The sequence below is a fragment of the Mycteria americana genome, chromosome 1, assembly GCF_035582795.1.
Source record: "Mycteria americana isolate JAX WOST 10 ecotype Jacksonville Zoo and Gardens chromosome 1, USCA_MyAme_1.0, whole genome shotgun sequence".
Lineage (NCBI taxonomy): Eukaryota > Metazoa > Chordata > Aves > Ciconiiformes > Ciconiidae > Mycteria > Mycteria americana.
In genome coordinates this window covers 137,223,851-137,240,166 of record NC_134365.1, presented here as the reverse complement: position 1 = coordinate 137,240,166, position 16,316 = coordinate 137,223,851, and the positions used below count along the sequence as shown (strand labels likewise).

Here is a 16,316-nt window from a genome sequence, read left to right as displayed (position 1 = left end):
TCAAATCTACTGTTAGTAGTTCCATGGAGCTCCCCAGTCTGCCTAAATTCCTTACAGAAACTGGTCAGATTTGCAAGCTTTTGCTAGAGATAAAGTTGGTTATACATCACAGTTAATAGCTGAGGAATTTTGTCCTTTTTTTTAAATTTTTTTTGTTAGCTGGCAAGTCTTTTCTGTTAATGTATGTGCACGCACACATTTGAGGCTGTACGTAACTCTCTTCTTATGAAGGGTATCTCTGATGCGAGAACCTCTTTCAGTCCATCGCTGCTAGGGCTTCATCTCCCTGGCAGACTGGCAAATGTGTTTGATGTACTTGAAAAAGATACTTGCTTTTAGGCCTTTAGTAAGTTATTCCTCACAAGTAACTACTTTTGTTCCTCTCTGAATATTTTTTTTTATATATTTACGTTTCCCATTATCTACCTTTTTCCTCACTTAGACATGTCTTCTTGAAAGAAGGATGTATTTTCTTCTAACAAACAGCCTAACTCGGTCTCATCTAACTATGCTAGCTTTTATTGATCTTGCTGACTGGCACCCATCTAGCCTGAACTTTTAAGTAATTTAAGAATATTGTGCTGCCTGCAAAGACTTTATTTTAATTTCCTCTTAAACTGTTTGTTATCTTCTGGATTTGAGGTTGAAAATTATTTTGGATTTCTTGCTCAAACAGGGATCTGGGGTGTGCCTACCTCATGGACCATGACAGTTGAGTCTTAAAGCAGGCCTTGTGCATAATTCAAGACTATGCCAGGAATACTGCTCCTAAAACTCTACTTCAAGCAAGTAATCACTTACAGCATCTAAAAATTTAAGACCCTGTTACATCTTGTAATATTTCCTCAAACTGAGGAAATTAATTCAAGTCTCTCATTTTTAACCTTATTCTAACTACAGCCATGTAGAAGATATTCCATACTGATGTAGTTCACTATCACTTCTACCAAATTTATGTCCTGGTGTTAAGAATCAAAATAACTACCTCAGTTCTGCCAAGGCCAAGATAGGTTACTCATATTTAATCCGTGTCATGGGTTGGGTGGTTTTGTGTTTTTCCCATCACCAGTATTCAGATAAAACCATCTGATCTTTGTCATGTTGCCTGTTCATCAAAACTTTAGCTGGCTTTGACTGCACTTCTGCTGTTTCCTGCCAGAAGGTTATTTCTGACTCTTCTTCGAACCCTTTTCTCTGGGACATGGTTTTTATGTAGGCTTCATGTTTAAAGCAGAGAATCATTGCCTTCTAAAGGGGAAGAGTAGTTACACAACTCTCAAACACCAGGTTAGCATTTGTTATGCATGTTTGGCCATGCATACCATGCACACCCCTGCATGTTTGGGTTTGTAAGTAAGTAATTTATCTGAAGTACCAATTTGCAGGACAGAAGCTGACTTTGAGAGAATAAAGAGAATCTACCACATTGGACTTTCTAGTGGCTGGAAAGCAAAAGGTCAAAGGAGGTCTGCTAACAAGTGCACTTTGTTCTGCTATTTCAGTGCTGAAGTAAAAAGGGACAATGTGCACCCCAATAATAATAAAGTAGAGTATGGATAAGGGCATAAACCCACATATATGTACACATATACTGTGAAAGACAATTCAGACTTGGAGAAAATATGTATTTACTGCAGCACTTTGAACTACAAGTATATTAAAGATAATATTATGTTCTCCTTCTGTTGCGTAATAAATTATCCCATCCAGCTGCCTCTCAGCTGTATGAGAGCGGGTGCTGAGTGCATCCCCAAGCCCCAGCTAGCTGACTCTTCGCTGCTCTACAGGGAAGGGGCAGGGCCTTGTGGGATGTTGAAGGTACCCACCAGTGAGTGACTCTCCAAGCTCCACCTTGGAGCTCTTGGCATTTCAGTAAAGGAAATCAGGAACACTGACAACCACTTTTTTTTAAAAAAAAAAAGGTAGGGGGGGTCTGTACAATAGCATTGTATCAGTGCCAGAATTTCTTGACAGGATGCTGCTAATCAGATAGGTATGCATTTGCAATAGTTTAACTTTATGCAGTTAACCAGCATGCAAAACAAGGTCATTAAAAAAACAGAATGGCTTTAGGCTTTTATGAGTGAACAAGTGGCAATCTGTCTGGGTCTTGCTAGACACGGCAGTGCTTCAGCAGGTGTTCTGCCTTCTGCAGGAGACCCTGTTTCCAACAGGAATGAATTCAGAGAAGCTGAAGTAAAAGTTACAGGGCCAGCTGATCACAAGGGCCTCTAACACTGAGTCACCAGCTTCCTGAGGGGGCCTGAGATGTTTCTGGAGCCAGTTAGCAAGTTGGGTAGCCAGGGACAGAAACTGCTAGCACAGCGACTGCATCAGTTGTTGCAGGCCAGGTCGTTCCCTTCAGCAGCAGCAGACCCCCTCCACTGTGTATCTGTTAGTCAAACCAAAGCCACCCCTTGTCTCACTTCCTGGACATGGCATTTGTGTTTCTGCACCCACAAACACCAGCTAGACTGAAGCATGGCTGATGGGGTAGTGGCCTAGCTGTCCTTCAGCAGCTTTGAGCTTTCGTGCTCTTCAGCACATCCTCTCCAGCTGCTGCCTACCTGCTAAGCACCGACAGCATCTCAGCCTTCCACGGGAACATTCAAGTGCTTTTGCACCTACCTGCATCACTTTTAGAGGAACCATTCTGGAAAAAGGTGCAGAAGGAGACATGTCTATGCATGATGACCCAGTGCCTACAAGGCAGGGGGGTCCTGCTAACAGCAGGCAGGGGGTTAAAAACAAGCAGTATAAGAAGAGCAATGAGAATAGCACTGCAATTAGTAGTTTGCCCCTCCTTCCCACTCTATCTAGTTAGTGAGGCAGTAGGAAGACTTAACAACCCAACCCTAACGGACAGGCAAAGTTGAAATCACTGATTATAGGAATGAACTACACTGGACACGCTGACGCAAAGCAGCCAGGTCTCCTTGAAGTAAGCCCTGAAGAGCACCAGCTGTGGGAGGGGTCATATAATAGCCCACAGCCAAATGGGTGTCAGGAAGAACCACCACCGTGCTCCCTGGGAAGCACTTTGGTTTCTCCAGTAACAATCAGTCAGGCCCTTGACCTCTTCATTTCCTACCTTTCAAGAGCTGTGTATGTCAACATGAATGTCAAAAGGAAGTAGAACCTGACCAAAAACCACCCCCAAGTTCAGTATGTTTAATGCTTATCATTTGCTGCCACTTGCAAATTAAATTAGCATCTAGAGCTCCTTGTGGAGCCCTTCCTGTGAGGCAAGGAAAACTGCTGGCCTGCTTACACATACCAAGACTTTGTGAACAGATGTTGACTCTTTTAGCTGAGTGACCGTCAGCCAAAGGGCAAACAGGAAAGTTAGCACTACCTTCACTCCACAGCTGCATTGCAGTTCCCTCACAGCACCAGCACAGGGATAATCTGCTGTAGATGATGACCAGAAGGGGCATGCTGGAAGGAAGTTGGTCCTCAGTGACCTTCCTGAGGAACAAAATGCTGAACCACAGAAGTCTAGAGTCAAGTTCCAGCTAACAACTGCCACCTCTGTCCTGTAAAGGGCTAGCTTTGGCTGAACCTTACTCAATACTACTAGTCTCATGAAAGCAAATGTTCCCTTGTCAAAACCATCTTTTGTTTCCCACCCACTCCCAAGTATCAATGCTTTTAAGAATGGGATGTAACGTTATGCCCAGGTCCCCAGACCCAGGGTCCCCAGGCCCTAGGTCCCCAGACCTAGGGAATGTCCAGCCTACCGAATTCCCACACAGACCCCGACAGGAGCTAAATCAAAACTCTTACCACCTCTCACCCCTAATCAATTCTCACCCCTGAAAAATGGAAATGTTTACCTCAAATAGCAGCTTTCCACTCATGAATGGTAGAGTGGTGGGTTGACCCTGGCCAGCAGCTGAAGACCCACACAGCTGCTCGCTCCCACCTCCCCCCAGCAAGACAGGGGAGAGAGTAGGAAGAAAATCTCTACAGACAAAAGACAGTTTAAGAGGTGGGTGAGAGGGGCGGGGGGAAGTGAAATCACTTGCCACCCCCCAGAAGCAAGCCAATGCCCTGCCAGCCTCCAAGCAACAGCCACCATGGAAGGCCCCCTTCTTCTTCCTCTACCTCATTTTTTATTGCTGAGCATAAGACATGATACAGAATATTCCCCTTGGCCAACGCGGGTCAGCTGTCCTGGCTGTATCCCCTCCCCACCTCGTGCCCACCCCCAGCCCATGTGGTGCGCCAGCACTGTCCAGCACTACCCAAAACGGGGGTGCATCATCAACACCCTTCTAGCCATAAATCCAAAACACAGCACCATATCCGCTTCTTGGACTGAAGTGAACTCCTTCCCAGCCAGACCCTGTACAAGTGCCAACTATCTTGTTAAAATTCAAGTGAAGACAAGAGCAAGATACACATCAAGGGAAGTAACATTTTCAACCTCAAAAATCACATTTTCAGTATCAGTCACCCAAGTTTTTTTTTCAGTTTGAGCAGAAAGATGGGGACAGCCAACGGTTCACTTAATTGAGGCCTGTCTTAAGTAACTAAAAGCTTTAGTGAGACACTGACTTAGGTTTGTCTGACTGACAGCTCCCAAGGTGATCCATAACTTGTCTGTAGAACCATGATAAATACAGAGATATTTTACTTCTACATGGTCCAAATTCTCCAGCTTTTCAGTCAGCCAGAGGTTTAGAAGCAAACTGTACATTTGTCTTGTATTTGTGCAGGTATTAATGCATTTCAGACACCTGCCCGATTACCTCACATCATTTTAATCAAAAAAAGCTACAGGAGGGTTCTAACTAAACACAGGCCCCACCAATTCACTGAGAGCGCATTGCCATCTTAGCACCCAAGACAAGAAAATGTTAAAGGACAGTGCTTCCACCACCACTCCTACCCCCCCCTCCAAACCCCAACCTTCCCCCCCCCAACCAAAACCCAACTCAACAGTTACTTGAGTCTGCTCAAGATTTATACTTGAGCTTTACAGGAGTCTGACTGGTCATCCCCCTGTATTCCCCAAACCTCTTTCTATACCCATTCTGTTCGTGAAGGATCCAAGTTATCTACTCCAAGTTTTTCACATCAAGACAACTCCCATCTCCCCAGACCTTTAACTGCAGAGTAAGTTATATACTAAGAACTACATCTTTATTACCACGCAGAAATTGAATTATATTCAGGCAAGGCATTCACCTCATGTCCATGGATGTTAAACACACCAAACATTTTATTTAATAAACTTTATTTATGCAAAGCCAATCCAAAAGTGTTGTGTAAAAGTGAAAAGCTCTTTTTACATATCAATAAAAACTTTTTTTTTTTTTGCATGCACTTTCTGTGTGGGAAGAGTGAGGATTTGACTGTTTTATTTACAGGAACCCACTAAGTTTGTTTAAAAATATAGACATAGGTATTAAGTCATTCTTATTTTCCCTAAAAGCTAATTGCTGTACAGTATACAATGGCTCCAAGTGCCCAAATAACCAAGGGTATCCCATGACAACTTGACTATACAAGCTTTTTGTGCCCAATTAAGAATATTCTCGTTTTGATGTAATGCTTCTCCCCAGTGCTTGTTTTTGGGGGGTTTTGTTTGTTTTGGGGTTTTTTTTTTTTTTTTAGGAACTTTTTTTGTTTTTTTAATGTAGACAGCAGTCAAATTATATTACTATGTCACACCCGTTATTTCCTTAAGGAAGAAAAGTTATGTTCCTTGACCCTCCAGTTCGGCTGCTGCTATATCTGGTTCTTCATCATTGTAAATGTTTTCTGCCTAAAGACACAAAATATTACATTACAAGTGGTAGACGCAATTCTTTTTAAACAATCTTGTGCACTTTATGTAGAATAAATATGATAATACCAAGAAGGCACAGACACCATCCCCTCCTTAAAGGGACCTTCTCCCTGCCTTTTCCTAAAGGGCAGCCAAATTTAGGAATGTGCACACAGTGGCTAGACTTCAGCAGTTGTCTTCTTGCATTGTTTTATTTCAGCAGCATAACCATTAGCCATTAGCCTTACCACGAACATTTTATTCAGACTTACTTCAACTTCAGTCTGAACACACAAAACAAGTTAAAGAACGGGTATAAAAAAACCAAAAGCCTGACCTGTGACGCACATTTAAGTCCATGACATTTTTTTAACTTAAATTATTCCCAAGTGACTTTATTCCACATTTATAAGATAACTGATCAAATTCCTGTAATGTAAAATAATATGAACTAACTGTTCATAGGCATCTTGCTAACTGTTAAAACTAACTGTTAAAAGGCATCTTGCTTCCCAGTCAACATGTAGGGGAGGGGAGGAAGAGTAAGTCTTGGCTAGTATTGGATATAAGTTCGCAACTGCCACATTCATTCTTAATATTGACTAGTACCTAAGACTTGGAGTCAAGAATTAGCTAGCACTTGCATTTATTCAGGTTGGTTTAGTCTTTGTTTTCTTTTGAAAGTCTTACTCTCCAACCAAACTGTGGGAGAAGCACAGGGGATAGACTACTTTCAGTCACTGAAGGCACAAGCTGCCCTAAGAAGAACAAGCCATTTCAGTTTCATTTATACAACAAGCTTCAGAGCAACTCAAGGGCTGTTGTGACACTCACCATTTGCCATATCTGCATTATGTTGTCCTCCGATACAGAACAGATTACCCAAGGCTCATTAGGATTCCAGCTGAAGTCTGAAATTTTGGCAGTGTGTCCTCCATGAATGAACTGTTAAAAAACCCACAAGCTTCAGTAAGCCATTTCATCTCTAGAGAGAAATCTGTTAAAACTCAAGATTTAGAAGTTAAATTCATCACGCCGATGACTATACAAAGAAGAAAAACTCACTACTAGAGATTCACAATACAGACGTAAAGGCCTGTGTGAAACAGCGCATTCCATTGATTGCTTACGGACACAGATGCAATTGCTGAGACAGCATTTAAGACGACAGTTCGTATTATAGCAACAACTGACTGACATCCTCAAAATGGTGCTACTTCACACAAGGTTGGGGCGTGAAATCCAGCCATATTTTATATCCATTACCTCTTCTAATTATATGAGCACTTACACAGGAAATGGGAAACCAAACTATAAGCATTTGTAATTGTTTGTTTCCTAAGGAAGCAAAACAAAACATAAGCCTTTGTACTTTCTACGTCAGTAAGGTTAGCTACATGGGACCTAACTGGTCTAATGCAAGGCAAAATTTGAGGCCTTGGCTTTACACACGTCTCGTTGTAAAAGAGTACCGACAAGCACATGGCCGAACTGTAAATATGTTTGACAAGAAAGATGTGTAAATCACATCCAGGACAGCTTTGGAAAAAAAAAAAATCACTACCTTCAGAATTGAACAGAAGTAGTCTACTGCAAGTTACAGCAATAGATTGAAAACCAGGGATGTGAAAAGATTCATGAATTGCTGCAGTTTTAGTAGCGCAGTCATAAGGCATCATACCGCCACGTAGCATGTCAGCAGACTGAAAACTGAACAAAAGCATACCAGCAGCTCAGGAGGCCCATCTTCTGCATCCTCTGCAGACTGCTCTTCTCCAATTTTACTGTAAGAAAGTATTTATACTTTTTATTAATAATGAAAATTGCATCTTATAGCAGCTTAACTTAACAGTTCCTAGCCTTTGTTTCCAGTATTTGCTTTTGCTATTGGCTTTTCTCTCTGTCAAGTAACTAAGCCTCACGTATAGAACATCAACTGTTTGGTGTTATCATTACTGAAATAGAATCTAATTTGTGAAGCACATGGAGGCAGAAATCACTTATTACTAAAGACAACAGAAAACAATTCTATCAGCAAGAAATCCTCACAGAGAAGTAACATTAGAAGTATCGTGCTGCTTCAACGCTATACCCGAAAGACCAGGTCCGAGTTAAGCAAGCAAGGCAGGCTAGGGAACAGCACACATCAAGTCTACCAAATAAAGTAGGTCTGCAGCCTTTTTTTTTTTTTTACCATCTGTTCATATATACTAAAAGAAAGGAATTGCTCTTCACCTTAGATCCCATACATTAAGCCGACGATCAGTACCACTTGAAGCAAGAATCGTTTCATTATGAGGAGACCAGTGAACCTGTTGAAAGAAAACAACTTGACTGGAACAGTTACTGATTTCTAAAGCACATCCTGAATAACCATCACCAGCACCTGGCCACTAATTTTCAACAACTATACTCAATAATTTCTTCCAGCACAAAGGATATCCTATAGCTCAAATAGACTGCTTAAGATTCCTCAAATTGAACAGCCAACATTATTTCACTGTTATAAATTTACTCTATCATGAAATTTTATTGTCTAAAATTCACTGTTACTGGTACCTACTAAATAGGCAGAGTTCACAATATTAGATTTGGAGCCAAGCCCTCTCTACAGCAGGACCTTTTAGAGAAAGCTTTTACCTGTCCTGAAGGTACTTGCAAACTCCCAGCATCTTTTGAGCAGTAAGTTGTTGACTACGTGCTTCAGAGTCAAGTGGAGAAAGGCAGAAAGAAACTATGTGGTATTGCATATATTTGTTGAACCAAAATTCACTATTTAATGTTTAACAGACTGATTTATTGCGGTTGGTCACCATATGAAAATCTACATGTTCTTGTCCAAGTCAGTACTCTTCTAGTTTTTTTTTCTACAGCTTGTGAGAAAAGTTTACCCACCTGAAAAATTTCATCTTTATGAGACTCAAAAGAATGGAGTTTCAATTTTAAGTTTCGAAGATCCCATAGAGCCACCGTCTGGGATAAGTAAAAAGAAATTGTTTTTACTATAATGGCTATAGAACTATCATCTAGAATACTTATGAATTTAAAGTATACACAAGTAAAAACCTTGTCAGCAGAACCAGTTGCTAGAATGAACTCGCTGTAAGGATTGAAGGACAGGCAGTTGACCTCGGCTGTATGAGCATCTACAGAATGACTTGGCTTGGACGTGGTATTAGATCTTGTGTCCCAACTGTTGCAATGAAGGGTTCGGGGGAGGGAGAGGGGCAGGGAGGAGAGAGCGAGAGTGAACATACCTAAGTTTTCACAGGAGGTTCTTTTTCACTACACTACACATTAGTTTAAGAGACTACATTATTACTAAACCTAAGTCTGAAGCTACAGTTTTTATTCCATAACCTTCCAGTACTTTGTGTCTGTTGTACATGAGCAGTTCGCACTAGGAAGCTGACACACATATTAAGTTACATCTTATTTTCAAATGATGTGAACACATTAAATGACACGCAGATTTTAGTCATTATTCTGCAGCATTACTATAGCTGATTGCACTAACGAGCTACATGAGATCATTCCAGAATGCAGATTTTTTTATCCAAGTGCTCTGGACTGGTCCACTGACAGCACACAGCAGGTACTATCCAGAAACCGCTTAACCCCAACCACTTACATCATAAGCTTCTGATCATCCGCCACGGATCCAAACAGAGATTCATGGAGCAGATGCCATGCCACGTCTTCTACTACTGCAGAGTGCCCGGTAAAGATTGCTTTCGCATCAACAATTTTGCCTTCTTTTGGTCCAGCGCTTACGTCCCATAAACACACAGTCTGTAAATAAGAGTCATATTCTATTGTTACATGGACTCTGGCTGTATTATCTTTCAAATAAATAAATAATCACATTCTACATATGAACAAAGAGATGATACTCCTGAAACAGTTCTTCGTTTTTGAAAAGGAACACTTAATATGCCATAAGTGAGATGTGAGCTAAGTTATCAATCAGTTTTCTGCAAATTCAAGGCCCAAGGATTATTTATAAGGTCACAAAAGCAATTTACGCTTTTAAAGCCCACAAAGAAATTTATAAGCTATTAGTTCAATTGATCTTTGAGAGTCTAATTTATGGTCTCAGACCAAAGCCAGTTTAAAGGGTCGTTATACAACAATTTCTTCCAGCAAACAACTAGAAAAACATTCTGTTCTTCATCAAGAACGTTACAAAGAACTGGTTGTTGATTACAGCCTGAAGTCAACTGACAGCCTTTACAAATATAATTACAATATGTGAGAGCTTCCCCACATAACAATATACAGCTACACTAACCCAGTTTTTCTCTAATTATGTATTATAGCATAAATTAGGAGGGGTTGTTTGGTTGGGTTTTTTTTTTTTTAAGATAGGGGAAAAGATGTGTTTCTTACATGATCATCTGATGCACTGAGAAGATGTCCACTCAAATTGGAGTTCCATGATAAGCCATAGCCTTCCTTCTGGTGCCCTCTTAATCTAAGGTCAGGATTACACTCTCCACTTGGATCTGAAAGAGAGGAAATTCCTTCCATTTAGCTTCACCTTGCACATCAATCCATAAGAGCATCATTATCACTTAAGAACTTTGTTTCCGTTGCAATAATCATATTTTATACATCAGCCTCTTAGGAAAGTGCTGCTTCTATCAAGATTCTCTTATGATACTGAACATAACCAGGCAGTTAAAGTCAACGAAGACATGGGCCTTCTTATTCGGATTCCAGAGCCCACCACCTCTCCTCCCAATTACAGTTAAATACAAGTTTACCCCTCAATGACAAGAGGCATTTTGCTTAACTCCAAGGAGTCTGACCCACCTGGTTTTGAAGGATGTTTAGTGTAGTCAAATACCAACACATCAGCAGATGGTGTTTTTGTAGCAATGATGCAGGGATTCTGCGGCATGTAACGAGCACGGTTTACTTCACCTTCATGGTTAATTTTAATCTCTGTTTCAATTTTGCCAGTCACAGATCCAAAGCCACCAAACTCTACATTTGTCAGAAAAAAGTCAGTTTATCACATCAACTATTTTAAATGGGTGAAACAGCATTTCATGCCATCTCCCCCACTCCAAGAAACAGTGGTTAAGCATCTTATCATAACACAATAAAGCCTATGAAAGACTAGCACCATGTGACACAACACCATTAACGCTTTAGATATTTTGAATCCTCTATGGTACAAAGTCTTGCAGAGCTTTAGTCTGTATTTGAGGTAGATGTGTATCAGTTTTCACCACAACTGACAGAGCTGGTAGAAACATTAGTAGGGATTGTATATCATAGTGTTACCTGAGTTCTTCTGAAATAAGAACTTTCCTCTTTTTAGTCACAATTAATGATCTAGAATTAGTGTGAACTGATAAGTGTATGTCAGCTTTAGTATTTAACAGAAAGTTAGAATACCAGTAGACAGAACACTTCGTAACGCTACTGCCAAAACATGATCTAAGAATGCATGCACGCCCACCTCCTTTCTCACTGTCATATTGCGAAGCATCAAACTGATCATCATTGGGAATCTGGACTCTTGCAACAACCAGGTGGTTCTGTTCATCAGATGTGTGTGTTCCCAAAACCAGCCAGTGTAGAGCATAATCCTTTCCTTCTGGCCTGTTTAGAATAATAAATGCATGGAATAAAATTACATGCTCAGCTCCAGAAGTTTGATAGCTAGCATCAATAACACTCAAGATCCAAACTTCTTCAGGGAGCTAGAAAAGAGACTCGCGTAAGAGATCCTTTCCTTTGTCGCAAGAGACTTGTGCAATAAAGTGAACTAGACTCTGATGTAAGCAAGCCAAAGACACAACCAGCAAGGCTAGAGTGACAATACAAGTCAGTAAACATTGCCACTATGGCTTGAAAGGGATGATTACAATTTCCACAGTCATTAAAGGCGACACTAATACCTACTTCTGTCTTTAATTCCCCTAGCAGTTGCACAGTATTGATTTAGAAAACAATCAATACTACTTTCCATAAAACACAAATACTGAGAACAAGTGGCAACCTATTTTACTTACTTCTCTTAGAAGCTTTTACCAGTTATTATTTTATTTCAGAAGCTCATTTTTAAACACTGCACAAATCCTAGCTAACTAGAATCAAATTTCTCTTCTGGTGGTTAAATGCAACATTTAATAATAAGTGAAAACTCGACAGACAGTACCATTTATCTCTGAAAGGAAAAATTTGAACAGTCAAAACCAAGCAACTTCTGCATTCTTGAAAGCAGCAAACTAATTACGCTGTCTGAATGCAAGCAAACAGGAATCATTTGGACAATCATAAACCAATGTAGGTATGACTATATCACTTCCAAGGCATCATCATACATTTTGAGGAGGAAAGAAAAACACGAAACAAAACAAAACACACACAATGCACACGCACTTACTTGCATCAGGAACAGGTGCATCAGAACTTGCAATCAGAACCCGTCATGTCAGGTGCCATACAAAGAGACAGTCCTTGCCTTAAATGGCTTACATATTTTGACACTGGATAATTGGAAATACCAGGTTTTAAACTGAATATTAAGTCAATCTGCAAAATACGAGGCAAGCAGAAGTGTTCCTCATAAGGGCTCCACACCCTCAAATCCCCACTTCATTTTCTCCATGCCATGACTAGTTAGCTCACATCTCTCAACATCTTCCCCAAACATTCTGGTATACAAAATTAAGTGATCATCTAACCGCCAAGTATAACATGACTTAGGAAAGGTGGAATTTTAAAGAGGAAAGAGACCATGCTCCGATTACTGTGTGAACTTTACACATAAGATATTTTAAAACCTAGCTGTATCCAGTTTGCAACAACATGACGGACCCAGTCCCTGTCCACTACCTCAATGGAGCCCTGAGTGGTTACTGCAACAATGCAAGTTCTACAGTAGCTGGCACAAGAACAGAATCTACCCCCATCTTCAAAATTCTTTACGAAATTAACCAGTGAGCCCACAATTTTCAGGGGACGGTGGAAGAATGGGAAAATCAAAATATGTGAAATCAACAGTGAGCCAGGGACAGAGCCTGGACATGAAGCACCAGTCTTAGAACAATATCCTCTTAAATAAGCCCAAACTTTAAAAAAACAAAAAATGGAGACAGATACTATAGCTTCTACAGAATAGTACTCTGTGATGCACATGAGCAAAAACAGTCTTCAAGAAAAAGCTAATTTAGTACATAGGTTTCTCTGATCAGAATTAACTATAGAAGCGTGTTAGGTCTCTTATATATCAATAAGTTGAGAAAGATTTCTCTCCTCACACCTCACGATGTCTTCTGCTAGGCTAAGCTAGAGTTCTGTAAAGTATCAACTTGTGACTTTTTTCCTCAAAGCTTCTGCATACCCAAAGGGTTTTTAAAGTTGTAAGCAAAATGAAGTGTTACAAGCTCACAAAGAGGAGCCTAACCCAGATGATTCTTGTCTTGCATATTTTTTTCCTCAAGTTACTTAGCAGACATGATTAACAGAGACAGAAAGAGCAGTGGAACAAGCAATTGCACACAGCCTCAGCTCCCTCTTTGCAAACTAAGCAAATCAGGAGCTGAGCCCTGTGCCTCCGTGGCACCTTCCAGGCCTCTCTCCCCTTCTCTCACCTGGTCACATCAGGCAACCACTGCACGGTGAGGCTGGGCCACTCCAGAGCATGTGTCATCACCAGGTCGTACAAGAAGGGGGTGTTTTTCTTCCAGATCTTGTACTCCTCGCTGATGACGCGCTCCTCCACCGTGTCCTCCAGCACTGCGGGAAGAGAGAGAGATGAACCAGGGGCTCGGTGCCTGCCGCCGCTGAACCGGGGCGCGGACGGGGGGAGAAGGGAGTGCCGCCGAGGGGGGGGAAGGGGGTGCCGCCACGGGCCGGGGCTACACCAGGGAGGGGGCGGGGTAGGACAGGGGGTCCCGAAGCGCCCTCAGGGGCGGCCGGTGGGAGGATAACTGCAACCGCCCCACCCCCGCTACCACCCGGTCGGAAGTTCCTTGGAGAGGAAGCCCGAAGCACCTCAGCCACGCCACGCCACGCCAGGCACAGGCATCTCCCCACCGCCCAGCCGGGGAGAGGAAGGAGGGGGTTTCCTACCTTCTTTGCTCGCCATTTTGAGTGCGCGCGCGCAGGCGAGACGCGGCGCAGGAAGACGACGGCTAACGGCGCCGAAGGGGGCGAGGAGGGCGGGCGGGAGCGAGGGCCGCCGGTGAGAGCCCCGGGGGCCCCAACGGCACTACTGCCGCCGCCCCGCTACGCGCGGGCTTGCCGACTTCCAACCCGCGCCTCGCGGCACCGCGCATGCGCTGCCAGCGGGCCCGCAGCACCACCGCCTACAGCGGCAGCCAATGGAGTGGGCGGAAGAGCCCCGAGGGCGCGCGCGCGCGCGCGGGACGGCCGCGGCTCTCCAATCAGGCGCTGGCGCGCGCTGAGCCCACGCGGGGCGGGGCCCTAACGGCCGGGAGCGCGCAGGAGCCCTCTGGAAGCGCTGGCGGGCGGGGAGAGAGAGGCGCGAGGGCGGGGGGTGCCGGTGCCGCGGGGCCTTCCCGGCCCCGAGGGCGCCCGGACTCGGCCCCGAGGGGGCTGACGCTACGCCCGGGCGCGTCCGTGCGGCGGCCCCGGGATGACGGGGTGGGGCGGAGCGGAGGGGGCGAGGAGGAGCCATGCGGCCGCAGACGCGCGGGGTTTGCGGGCAGGGGGCGGGCAGGTCGGTGTGGCCGCGCCGTTGCCGCGAGGTGGGGCTGTAGGTAAAGCAGCTCCGCCGAGCGTAGCGCGGTGCGGACGGGCCTTGTGCTGCTTCACCCCGTCCAAAGGCGCTAGGGAGCAACCTGCCCGCCCGTTCCGGAGACTGCCGCACGGTAGCGGCAGCAAGCTCGGCTCGTACCGCAGAGCCTCCGGCCTGGGGTACGCTTTAGTCGTGGGGGTTCGATGCGCGTGATCTGCTCTCCAGATTTTTGCCGTTGCCCCCAAACCCCAGCTTAGCAGGCGGGCGTCAGTGCCGCTGAGAGGCTGTTACGCAAGCTGTGCGGAGCCACGCACGCCACAGCGTGGTTAATAACAAGTTTCTCTGCTTGGACGGCCCCCGCCGGCCACACGGAGCCCCCGCAGAGAGCACCGCAGAGAGCACCACAAGCTTGCCGCAGAGAGCACCGGCGCTCCGGCCCCCCCAGGTGAGAAGAGGAACGGTGGTGCCGCGAACGTGGTGCCGCCACAAGCCAAATTGGGAGGCACTCCCCTTCAGTGCTGCTGGGGAGGATCAGAGTGCCAAAATGCTACCCACCAGCATCATTTACACTCGTCTGCCTTGCAGAGGGATAAAATAAAAATTAAAAATTCTAGAGGTGTTAAAATCCCCAAAACGCTCAGCAGTGGGTGAAGAAGAAAAACGTTATTCTGGCCCTCCTCTCTAACCTATCCTGCCTGTTACTGCTGCTGTAAGGCACGTTTACCAAATAGGGTGTCAGTCATTGCACATGGGAAGCAGAAATTGGGAAACAGGAGTAGTGTTATTATTACTTAAATAATTTGTTAGTTTTCACGAACAGAACCCAGAGTGCATTCAGTGCAGTCAATGAGAGGGAAATGAGAACAAAGTACTTACACGGAAGTGTCCACAATACAAAATGCAAGATATCCCTTTCCACCGGTCAGAAATTACAATAATTTAGCCACTAAAAGAGAAAAGAACAGCCCACATCTTTAACATCAAAAAATGATCCCGGCACAAATGAAGACTAGAGATTAGCCTCGTGGAAATGAGCAGAGGCAGCTACATCCCGCCGACTTTGGGGAACCCAGAAGGGACCAGGGGTGCACAGCGCTGCAGCCGGCCGTGAAGGGCTGCTGCGGTGCTGGGCAGCCAGCCGTGGGCTGCGGGGCTCAGCCCCTGGCACAGGGGCTGCGGAGACTCTCACTGCGGCAGCGCATTTCTCTGATCTGTGCTCCGTGGTATATGGAGGTTTGGGGCTTTGGTGGTAAAATAGAAACTTCTTGGAGATCTAGCAGCTGCCAGGCGGCCTGTCTGTGTTTGAGATAAACTTACATTTAGCAGCAAAGAATGGCAGTTGGCCTGTATTTAGTATGTCTTAGCTAATAAGCCCTAAATTATATTAAAAACTTAGATATTAATCCCACTTTACAATTAGAAATCTGTAAGTAAAAATGGTTACAGAGGCCACAGCTGAATAGTTACTATTTTTCAGCAATGGTGCTGAAGGTAACAGAATGTTGCTTAATTTTCTAGAAGAAATGCATCTTCGAACTATTTGTTAGTGGCAGTTAGGGCATGGAAGACACTGAACTGCATTGCTGAATCCTCAGTCACATAATATCAGTCTGTTTTACAAGAGTTTTAAATTCTATTGTTGTCTAATAGGGTCAGTGGTATTGTCTGACTATGTGGTGAGTGACACAGCTTCGTTTAAGCAGTCAGATACAAATCAAACATACAGCTTCACCACCATGCCTGCCCAGCCTTTCTGTTCTCTCCTTCCAGCTATCACTAACCAAAAGACCGTTTAATATAACTGCTTTCTGTTCAGCTTAA

General features: G+C 43.9%; 1 protein-coding gene across 2 annotated transcripts in view; it reads right to left on the bottom strand.

The window, feature by feature from the left end:
- Window positions 1-5,607: 5,607 nt before the first annotated feature.
- The window catches only part of RBBP7 (RB binding protein 7, chromatin remodeling factor), a 459,800-nt gene continuing 449,091 nt past the window's right edge, over window positions 5,608-16,316 (bottom strand). The window contains exons 1-12 of one of the 2 annotated variants that reach the window (XM_075521763.1): window positions 13,868-14,124; window positions 13,387-13,531; window positions 11,247-11,389; window positions 10,592-10,765; window positions 10,166-10,281; window positions 9,408-9,568; window positions 8,843-8,969; window positions 8,672-8,749; window positions 8,012-8,088; window positions 7,503-7,560; window positions 6,611-6,721; window positions 5,608-5,773 (exon numbers count right to left, since the gene is read on the bottom strand). In XM_075521763.1, coding sequence (XP_075377878.1) covers window positions 5,705-5,773; window positions 6,611-6,721; window positions 7,503-7,560; window positions 8,012-8,088; window positions 8,672-8,749; window positions 8,843-8,969; window positions 9,408-9,568; window positions 10,166-10,281; window positions 10,592-10,765; window positions 11,247-11,389; window positions 13,387-13,531; window positions 13,868-13,883 — 1,275 coding nt within the window. In that variant the 5' untranslated portion in view covers window positions 13,884-14,124 and the 3' untranslated portion in view covers window positions 5,608-5,704. Of the gene's footprint in view, window positions 5,774-6,610; window positions 6,722-7,502; window positions 7,561-8,011; window positions 8,089-8,671; window positions 8,750-8,842; window positions 8,970-9,407; window positions 9,569-10,165; window positions 10,282-10,591; window positions 10,766-11,246; window positions 11,390-13,386; window positions 13,532-13,867; window positions 14,125-16,316 lie in introns of those variants that run through there. The other variant, XM_075521769.1, reaches the window with a different exon arrangement.